Source organism: Rhamphochromis longiceps, linkage group LG4, assembly GCF_057381845.1.
Source record: "Rhamphochromis longiceps isolate RC_006_pf linkage group LG4, R_longiceps_female_GT1.1, whole genome shotgun sequence".
NCBI lineage: Eukaryota > Metazoa > Chordata > Actinopteri > Cichliformes > Cichlidae > Rhamphochromis > Rhamphochromis longiceps.
Window position 1 is genome coordinate 3,717,804 of NC_140560.1, and position 11,109 is coordinate 3,728,912.

Here is an 11,109-nt window from a genome sequence, read left to right on the forward strand (position 1 = left end):
TGACGCGAGTGTTACTGAAGATGATACAGATGATGCTGAAAAGCAAATACTTCTTTAATAAGATTAATTATGTATTCAATATAATTTATAACAGAATAGTGTTTAGATCAGTTGCATTAATCCTCCCTTAATGCTATCACAAAATCGCATGGTTTAATGTAATTACTATGTAAATGCACTTTTTCATATTTACCATATAATTTCTGTATAATAGTAATTATAAGTGTCATTATCATCATAATCATAATTATTGGGGCAAACTATTGTTGAACTCTGGGGGTTTTGTCAGTGGGTAACACAGCTGACAGAGATTTCTCAGAGACATAGAGCGGGAATAATTTATAATTATTTATTTAGTCAAATAGTTTTCAACACGTTTCTCAGATTTTAATGATTATTTGGAACACTTAAATGACTATAATATGCATGCATGTATCGTGGTGTGTATTTAAACAGATAACTTGAAACAGCACAAAAGAGAAAACAAAATTCTTGTAGCGTACACATTTTCTGCAAAATAAAAGAGAGTTGTTTTTTTTTCACATTACCCCAGAGTTAAACTTTTTTCTCTGTGTGTGTTATTGTAGGGTCCAACTTACAATATAAAGCGTCTTGAGGCGACTGTTGTTGTGATTTGGCGCTGTATAAATAAAACTGAATTGAACTGAATTAAACTGATCACTGCCTGAAGTGAACATTTTTTTAAATTCATAAATTCGACCTGTGTACATGAAATGTACCACTAATTAATAAACTAATTAATAAACTAACATCTATTACACATTGCACATCATCTGCAAGCGACAACAATTTACCACTTACAAGCCTAATTGATCTTTTTATGTGCTGCGAGCATGTGAAATAGATAACAGCAAAGACTGCCCATTACAATTCTCAACGCACCGGTTTTAATTAGCAGCTATAAAGTCATATAAAGTAAAGGTTTTAAGCTGGAATTTGGCTTTAAAACAACAATGATTTAATAATAAAGGAATTTTCTTGCTAATTAATGCTTCCAACACTTTTCACGACGTTTACTTACGTCATAACGTGTCCTGGAGTGTATGCGTTTAAACTATATTTGTGTCCTAAAAATATCTTGGAAATATATTTGGTGCTGCTATCTTTTCCTTTATGTAATGGCACGTTATAAAAATCCATCCTTATCCTTTTCAGGGTCGCGGGGGGCGCTGGAGCCTATCCCAGCTGTCATAGGGCGAAAGGCGGGGTACACCCTGGACAGGTCGCCAGTCTGTCGCAGGGCTAACACACAGGGACAGACAACCATTCACACGCACATTCACACCTAGTGACAATTTGGATTAATCAATTAACCTATCCCCACAAGCTGCATGTCTTTGGACGGTGGGAGGAAGCCGGAGTACCCGGAGAGAACCCACGCAAACACGGGGAGAACATGCAAACTCCACACAGAAAGACCCCGGCCTGATGTTGGAATTGAACTCAGGACCTTCTTGCTGTGTGGCAACAGTGCTAACCACCGTGCCACCGTGCTGCCCCTACGTTATAAAAATAAACTGCATAAAAAACAAACTACTGTCACATTAAGAATGTAAAAACCACACGGAACGGTCATCTGTCGCATTGAACAGGCACTGCGGTAGGCATCTATGACTTCACTCCGGGTCCTTCTTGTGTTAGAAGAAACATGGCGGCGTCCATGCTGTGCAGGAGGACGGCTGCCTTATGTAGGACTTTAAAGGACTTCTCATCTTGTAAAGCTGTGCTTTCTGTAAACTCTCCGTGTGGATCTTTATCACAAACAGCGTCCTATAATCCCAAACCTCTAAAGCTGAACCTCCGGAACCCGTACATCCCGGACAAGGACAGCGAGAAGACGCCGGAATGGCAGAAGACAGCCCGCTACGATAAGAAGCTGTTCGGTCGGTATGGCTCTGTGTCGGGCATCGATCCTGCATCTCTGTGGCCCACACATGAGGAGCTGGAGAAGATTATTGCGGAGGAAACCCAGTGGCATCCCCCGCTAGAGGTGATGCTGAAGAACATAGAAGCCAGGGAGAAGGAGGAGAGGGAAAAACGGCTGGCGAGGTAAGGCTACATGGCTAACGTCAGTGCGTCCATTATCGGACAACGTCCTCACCAGTGTTTGTCATTCTGTCAAACACGTTTACAGAGTAACTAGCAACACGTTTTCATAGTTCTCTCTTTCAAGCTTTTAAAAAGAGCACTTTTTAAAGCAGGATTTTTAAATAAGCTAATGTAAAATCAAATCGAATTAGAAATTGTATCTAATAAAATAGAAGCTTGTCTTAAGTGTACTGAAGAAGGTAGAGTGGCAGGCTTTAGCTCCCTTCTGTACCAGCGTGGCGGGCCTAATGAATTGTTACCCATTGAAAAGGGTCTGGTTTTAAATGTATAGAGGAAAATGTGTGGACAAATCCAGCTGTCTTCCACCATCCTAAAGAGACATTGAAAGAAAACCTTAGTAAGGTGCTTGGGCTCCACATGTAGTGAGAAACCCTTCAGTGCTCCTTCTTCCAGCTGTAGTAGATGGATATGGGTGTCTTTTTTTTATTAGTGGTGAAATGAAGTCCAAAACGTTCCATCTGTGCTGGCCTGTAGTCACTGCAAAAGCCAAACTGTGATTTACGTCAATTTCACGTTTCATCACAGGAGGTCCTTCCTTCTCATATGACCCAAACCATGCTAGTAAAATGAGAACTGTGGCATAAGCTTTTGAAAGTGTGAAAAGGCAGGAATGAGAATGAGCACCTCCAAGTCTGAGGCCATGGTTCTTCCCACTCCGAGTTGAGGAGTGGACTTCACCATCCATCTTTACAGTCGAGGACTCGGAGTGGCCCAACTGGAGGAATTAAACAATTTCAGGGTCGTGTTCAGGTGTGAGTGGAGCTGAGCTTAAAAGTTAAGCTGTGGATTTACCTGTCAATCTACATCCTCACACTAGCTTTGGGTAGTGACCGAAACAATGAGATTGTGGATACAAGCAGTGGAAATGAGCTTTCTCTGAAGGGAAGGCTGATGTCTCCCTTAGATATGGGGTGAGGGGTTTGGTCATTTAGGGGAGGCCCAGAGTAGAGCCGCTACTCCACATTGAAAGAAGCCAGCTGAGGTCATTCTGGATTGTGACAAGGATGGCTCCTGGATTCGCTACAGGAGGTAGCTGGAAGAGGGAGGTCTGAGCTTCTCTGCTTCGGCTGCTGATCTGGGCCCAAATAAGTAGAAGAAGATGGATAATTGTGAAGAATCAGAGGCGTGATTGGTTTTCTTTGATCTTGTTTCCCTTGTTTCTGTGGGCAAGTTTAAAAAAAATTTTTTTTTATTTTTTTTGGAGCTGTAGTAACGGCAGCTTTTTCCTCCATATTGTATGAATGCAGCACATATCAACAGAGAATGGGAATAAAGGGCTCCATGCCGGGGTCAGCTCGTCAGCAAATGTTTAAAGAAGAAGAAACTGAAACACCATCTGGCCCACTGGTCTCATTAGAGTGCAACTTTTTAAAAAAAAACCTTGGCCGCACTCCTTGGATCACATCCAGTTTGTTTCTTTGTTGGATCACATAGCGGAGACCCTGTTTGTGAACTAGTTACTTTAATATGAAAATGTGCTTAATGACTTAATGTTTTCATTTTACAACATATTCCACGCCTTTTGTCATGTTCTTGTCTTGCACATTGAGCTTTTAGCTTAGTCACAGACTGGAAAAGGCTTTTAACTTTCTAGTTCTCTGCATGGATGATGGCGTACTTTGGTTAATCAGAGATCGAGATGTCTTTCATGAGACTCAAGGAAGCTTTAAATGTACACAACCATCCTTGTTAAAACAGACAGGTATGTTATAATTATAATGAGAGTCACCAGCTTGAACATATCTTAAGAAACTTCCCCAGAGTTGATACCATAGACTAGGGCTGCTCGATTATGGCAAAAATGATAATCACGATTATTTTCACTGAAATTGAGATCTCGATTATTTGACGATATTTATTTAACAATAACAATGTGTTGAATGATGACTTTAAAGATTGTCAAAAAATAATATAAAACAGTGCAAATGTTTACAATATAAAAATCAATGAAAAATGTAAACTTCTATGTTTAGTGAACTTTGCAGTGTTGCTCTGTGGTGCAGCTACACTGTAGCAAAGTTTACACACTGTGTCCACTTGATCCACGTCTGACTGAACCCATAATGTTTCCACACCACTGAAGTTTTTTTTTTAACCTCTTTTCAACCAACAGCAGTCACTCTCCTCTCCAAATAACTTCTGCTTAGCTTTCCGAGCTTCCCTCGGGTCCTCTTAATCAGCGGTCCCCAACCCCCGGGCCTCGACCACAGTCGTTTGGTACCGGGCCGCGAGCGTTGAGGCTCAGGTGTGAAATGTCTGGTTTTCAGGGTTTTTATCGGTTTTCAGCTTTATTTTGTTATCGCTTTTATCGTTTACTCGGTTTTCCTGGGTCTTTTCATGTGTGTTATGAATAAATCTTCTTTTCGGTACCGGTACTAGTTTTATTTTGTTGTATTTATCCGCGACACCTTAAAGGCCGGTCCGTGAAAATGTTGTCGGGCATAAACCGGTCCGTGGTGCAAAAAAAGGTTGGAGACCGCTGCTCTTAATTGTTGTGACACGTGTTCGAAATGCAGAGAGGTGCGCTCGATTTGCCACACGGAGCAGCGCGAGAGTAAAGCACGAGGGAGGGGCTAATAATCGGCTCAGTCATTTTTAATGATCGTTGAAAGCCCAGATCGTAATCGTGATTAAAATTCGATTAATTGAGCAGCCCTACCATAGACTGTAAACTAAAGATGCACGAAGTTTGAGAAGTGAAGTAAACTTTTTTTTTCCAGGGGTGACTCCTTTGTTTGGAAAATATGTGCATAGGTATAGAAGCCTGTCACTACCCGATCCGTACCGGAAACCCGATCGGTACCCCGCATGCGCGAAAGGTTTCTACTTCCGGTCGTAGCATTTTACGATAGTTATGGGTCAGAGTATCTGTTAAGATGTTAAGAATAACAAGTATATCTTAAAATGGTTGCAATAATGAAGCATTTCAGTACAATGTAGACAAAAACGAAAAATAAAAAGAAAGTTACGGATTAGGACTCTCCGATCCTTACTGCGCATGTGTAAAGTCTGACCGTACAAATCGGGTCTACCCGATCCGTACCGCGCATGTGCAGATGTTTTCTTCTTCTTCTGTTCGTTTAATGGCAGTTTACTCCCCAGTGTACGAGGATACCGCCACCTGCTGACCGAGCGAATAAACCCTATTATAAACTGAATTATCATCATTACAAACGTGTGTTAAATCTGATTTAGCGAAAGTTGAGTGTGTTTATGCTCGTCTGTGAGGAGAGGATTGTTGGAATAGTGATGATGATGTGCGCTATCACTGTCAATTGTCAGGAAACACTTCATCTGGCTGATGAATCTACACGTGAGATATTACAAAGTCTGCATTATTAACTCTGTAATTAGGCGCCATTCTTCTTATTTTACGGCGCTGTTGCTCAATCGGGGGACGCTCTCTGTTGAGGAGAAAAGCATGAATTTCTTTGTATACGGATTATCCATTGTTTAAATGTCCCGGGCAGTCGAAAAGGAGGCAGAGCTGTTGAGAAATGCTAGGAGCTAACTGGGCGCTAACCGCATCATTCAAATATATTGAATGTCGCAATGTTGGCAAAGAGAGGAAGTGACGTAAGATTTGCGCATGCGGGGTACCGATCGGGTTTCCGGTACGGATCGGGTAGTGACATCGCCTGTGGGAAACATGTTGTTCATTTAGCACCATCAGCGGGTATACCTCGTGATTGTGTTGTCACACTGCGAACCTGCAGAGTCCCACAGTGTAACACACAGATCAACGCCTCACTCATCAGATGTGGTTTCAAAACGGCAACAGCACAAATACTCAGCTCAGGGCTTCAAAATGACCTCACTAACCAATGTGAAACATCGCCATCCATCTTTTAGGTCCAGTCTAATCAGTGTAGTCCTAGATGTTCCAAGAAATGCTCAAGTCTCATTCCTTGAATTTGCTGTGGTGGTATCAGCTGTGAACTGACCTCAGCTAAGCATAGCAGCACCTGCACGCAGGCATTCTGATGTCATCATGAGTATAAACCATAGACGGTAATAAAAGACGAGCGTAGCTTCAAGAGCGTGAAGCCAAAGTGTAATAACCTTTAACGTGTATTCTTTTGAATGGCCACCAGATGGTGATACGTATGGCTTTACATTGACTTCTGGTCCTGTACAAGTCTATGGATGAAGGCCTTTCTGTCTTGACTTCTCGAAACACTTTACTGATGGTTTCTGGGCTTACGTGACCAGTTTGTAGTGTACCACAGCTGAATCAACAATTACATTAATCTCTAAGGACAAACGTCTTGAAACTGTAATACTTTTAAACTCATTTAGATTTGTGTGATGGATTAAAGTCCGCAGTTGGTTTTCTGAAGTGTAGCTGTGATATCCAAGTATTGTGGCCAAGTTTTTGTTTTCCTTCTTAAAGTTGCACTTTAATAAGACCAGTGGGCCAGATGGAGTTTCAGTTTTTCTTCTTCAAACATTTGCTGACGAGCTGACCCCCGGCACAAAGCCCTTTATTCCCATTCTCTGTTCCATTCATGCAATATGGAGGAAAAAGCTGCCATTATGTTAACACAAATACAGCTTTACACTTCTCACTTTCAGAAAAGTGAAACAGTTTGATCCAAAACTCCTTCTTCATTGACGGCTTTCTTTGTGTTAGCTGGTTTAACAAAACTCCTGGATGGAGTTGGAGACTGTGACACATCATCTGGCTCTTCCTCCAGACAAATTGAATCAGTCGAGTGCCTCTTATTTCAGTTAGAGACACACTGAGAAGAATTAGTGAACATTAAACAGTCCCATAGCTTAATAAAGGACATGTGGAAGTTTAGTCTCCAGATCAATTTAATTGGCATTCTTGGTGATGGATAGCAAATGTAATTGATCAGTTTTCTAATCTGTGTCCGAGTCGCTGTAGTTCCAGCTGTGCAAAAGACTGCTGGAACTACAGAGGGATCAAACATAAAAGCAAATTCCAGTGACAATAACACAGTTTGCACTGCTTTAACGTTGCAGCTGGGCTTCATTCAGCAGTGTTGGGAGGGGACAGCTCGACAGTTTGCATGTGCAAAGTGGAGGAGAGGACCTATATCGCACACAAAACAGACTGTAGACTTAATAAATGGTGAAAACGTGGCGCTTCCAGCTGATTTTAAACACACACTCCAAACATAAACTGTTCTGGACCAAGTTATGTTCTCAGCACAAGTTACCATGGTGATTTAGCCAGGTAAAAAGAAAGCTACTTAAGCTTAAAGCTTAGGCATCGTTTTATTAGCTTATTGCTTTGGAGTATGTCCACAGGTCCGTTGTTTACCGTTGCCGCTTCCCTTGAAACTAGTATGTCAGACAAAGTTGATCTGAGGCTGATGTTTGTGTTTGTGTTGTTGTTGTTTTGTTTTTCAGGGTTTTTGAAAAAGTTTTATTTTGATGGGCTAACCTTAAGATTAATCACTGTATTTGGTGTATATCCAGATACCATGGATGGCATTACCTTGGCCTCCCGTAACACTGTGAGGAATCTTGCAGTCAGTTTGACCAGGACACGTCCTTCAGCACGCATATTAAACAAATGTGTAGGACTGCTTTCTTTCATCTGTGCAGTATCTCTAAAATTAGAAACATCCTGTCTGAGAGTGATGCTGAAAAACTAGTTTACGCATTTGTTACTTTTAGGTTGGACAAATTAATTTATTATTATCAGGTTGTTCTAAAAAGTTCCCTTGAAAGCCTTCAGTTAATCTAAAACACTGCAGGAGCGTACTGACAGCACCGGCCTTCTGCTTGACCATTTCTGATTTGCATAAAAATGTTATGGCTAAATTTGAACTTGTATATTGACTTTCAGATGGGTTTTTTTTCACAGTCCTTGAAATTTTAGGCCATATTTGGACATCAATATCTCCAAAAACGATTAAAGTTAAAAACTCACTGGTCTTTCCTAACATTAAATTGAATTAGGATTTCTAGTTTAGGGTAGATACATCAAAAATGTTTGTGTTGACTAGTTAAAATATGAAAAAAGAAAACGAAACTGAAAGAATGAAATACTGGAGTTTCCAGATGGTACTGTAATTATAACTGAGAACATAATTTCTTAAATATATGTATACGTTTCATTTTTGAGAGCTACTGCCCTGCAGGAGTCTAATTCAGGTGGCAGTGTAAAAACTTTGGCTACATTTATTTTTATGTATTAAACGAGTCATGCAAACAGGATGATTTCACAGGAGTAGTCTTGCGAGGTCAAGCTGTGGTGTCTAAATGGCCGAACTGGTAATCTGACACAAGATGCTAACCTAATGTCACGACTGCTGCAGGCAAGCAGGGATCAGACGGTCGGTGTGTTGACTGTCTAAATGAGTGTTGCAACAATTGTAATACATAAATAAGAATGCTACATTGTTGCATTTTAATATCTCTTTGTACATTTCAAACTAAACCTGAATTATTAGTCAGCTCCAGGGCACTAGGTCTTGAAATGATAGGTAGAGTAGGACTTGAAAATGAAAAATCTGAACAAATTTCTTATCTTAGTTAAAATCAAAATACCATCTGGAAACTCAAATTTTGTTCTGTTCAGATAATAATACCTACTGATATTTTTGTGGCATGACTAATATCTGCTCCATCCAGCATGAAAATACCATTTTCTTCATTTTTTTTACTAAGAATTTCACGTTAAACTATTCTGCATGCTTTGTTACACTGTTTATTACAACTACATATGATTCAGAAATAGTCTTTTGCAATATGGCATATTTTTATTAGTGTGTGCTCAAATTTAGACTTTGCAGGAACACTTGATTCTTTTTAAATGAAATTAAAATTCAGACACTGAAGACACCGGAGATTAAAGACCCTGATTTAGGGCAATGAAAAGTTCAGCCTTTTATCTTTTAAGTGTTTAGGATATCCATCCATCCAATTGCTTCCGCTTATACTTTTCAGGGTCGCAGGGGGTGCTGGAGCCTATCCCAGCTGGCATAGGGCGAGAGGCGGGGTACACCGCAGCACGGTGGTTAGCACTGTTGCTGCACAGCAAGAAGGTCCTGAGTTCAATTCCACCATCAGGCCTTTCTGTGTGGAGTTTGCATGTTCTCCCCGTGTTTGCGTGGGTTCCCTCCGGGTACTCCGGCTTCCTCCCACCGTCCAAAGACATGCAGCTTGTGGGGATAGGTTAACTGATTAATCCAAATTGTCCACAGATGTGAATGCGCGAGTGAATGTGTTTAGGATATTCGTCTTCAAACATTGAATCAGATGTAGGGAAAAATGGTGTGGAGGGTTAGCAAAGAGACCTTTTTTAAAAAAAAGATGTAGATCTTGAAAAGTATTCAGTACAGGAAACTAAATTTCACAGCAGTCATACTACGTGTTCAAAGTTTGGACCATTAATTATTTACTTTAGGCAAATGGCACAGTTGATCAGAAAACCTTTAAAGACATTTGCTGTCTTGAGATGGATGATTGCAGTTTTTCCCTTTGTTTCTGTCGGAGGCTTCTTCCTGTTAGAGGGAGTTTTTCCTTCCCACCATTGCAAAGTGCTTGATTGTTGGGCACCGTTCACCTTACAGTGTGAAGCAACTTGAGACTGTTGTGTTTTGGAATCGGAAGTTAAGTTCTTCTGACATGAGTGCTTGTACCAAATTTACTGTAAAAACCACGATATTCACGCCAGGACATTTCTCTCAAAATCAATGTTAATTACCAGCCAGTATGATGGACAGCACTAACATCTGCTATCTTTTCTATTTTCACCGCAGAGAGAAGCTCATTGCCGCAAACATGGCCAAAATGCCCAAGATGATAGCAGACTGGCGCAGAGAAAAGCGTGAAACCAAACAGAAGCTAAAGGAGGAAAAGGCTCGCCGTACAAGGTTGCTGGCTGAGGCCAGAGAGCGTTTTGGCTATGCAGTGGACCCCCGCAGCCCCAAGTTCTTGGAAATGGTTGCTGAAATAGAAAAGGAAGAGAAGAAGAAGAAGAAACTAATGAAACGCAGACTGAGAGAGGAACAGGCAACAGGCTCCGATGCACCTCCTGCTGCCTCCTCATAGTCTTGGACCGAGTCGTTAAAGACGTAAATAACTGTTGGGCCTGGGTCAGATTGTGTTTGATAGTTTTGAAGGTGTGCTGTGTAGTACAGTTCAATGGAACCGTTCAAATGGCTAAAAATAAGTTTTGTCCTTCTGTGAAGATGTGACGATTCCAATTTTCAACTTAGTTTTTCAGGACTGCTCCAGATAAATACAACCTCTGCACAGATGGTGTGGGTGTGTTTAAAACATGACACGAGGCCAAGTTCAGCAATTTTCATGATTGCAGATATCCATGAGAACAATTTATTTATACAAAAATAATTTTTACACTCAAGTTTTCTGAAAAGCGCACGTCGTGTCTCGGCACCGACGCGCTGAGTGTGAACAGCAGTAAGCCGTAGTTTAGCCTCACTGGCTCTGCCGTGCTCTTATGCTGCACCCGTACAGAATGGGCGCGCAGTGCACGAGCCAGTCCTCCTTCATGCTCGTTATCTTTGTCTAAAATATGTTTGTGCAGCTGCACATGAAATGCTCTAGCCATCTCAACACCTCATACACTACCAAACCTGTGGCAGTAGCAGCGTCTAACCCTGTAAGGTCCAAGTTCTCATCGGTGATGATGAAGTAACACCAACCCAAACTCGCTGGTGGGGAAAAATAAAAACTTTGAGGGTAAATTAAAGTTTTTGTGTGTCTGTAGGAATGCAGAATTTAAAAAAAAGTCCACATTTGGGAGAAACATTACTTTCAGAAGCCAAATATATTTTAATGTGTTAGGGTTCGTAGTACTTAGACGTCACGGGAGTGACTACTGCATATTACACAGAGCTCTTTTAGAACAGTAAAATAAATTCATTGCATTTCATTAGGTTTTCATTCTATTAAATATTTCTCGTGGCTTCCAATTGCTTAAGATTTGGTGTTTATCAGTGTAAACAATAAAACCATGGCCTATAAGTGTGTGTT

At 40.9% G+C, this 11,109-nt stretch overlaps 2 protein-coding genes across 2 annotated transcripts in view; both read left to right on the forward strand.

Annotated features, from left to right (window-relative positions):
* LOC146670826 (uncharacterized) overlaps nt 1-11,109 on the forward strand; it is a 411,199-nt gene that overhangs the window by 342,796 nt on the left and 57,294 nt on the right. The gene's annotated exons all lie outside the window — the stretch shown is intronic.
* gadd45gip1 (growth arrest and DNA-damage-inducible, gamma interacting protein 1) lies at nt 1,641-11,084 on the forward strand. The gene is made up of 2 exons (XM_085402969.1): nt 1,641-2,070; nt 9,870-11,084. Exons 1-2 carry the CDS (start codon nt 1,670-1,672, stop codon nt 10,159-10,161), a joined length of 693 nt encoding a protein of 230 aa, XP_085259095.1. The 5' UTR covers nt 1,641-1,669; the 3' UTR covers nt 10,162-11,084.

Bases quoted from the DNA above. Each gene is read 5' to 3' on its own strand.
- gadd45gip1 (XM_085402969.1), top strand. From the start codon at position 1,670: ATGGCGGCGTCCATGCTGTGCAGGAGGACGGCTGCCTTATGTAGGACT. The intron at 2,071-9,869 runs GTAAGGCTACAT...TTTTCACCGCAG, and splicing joins AGGGAAAAACGGCTGGCGAG to AGAGAAGCTCATTGCCGCAA.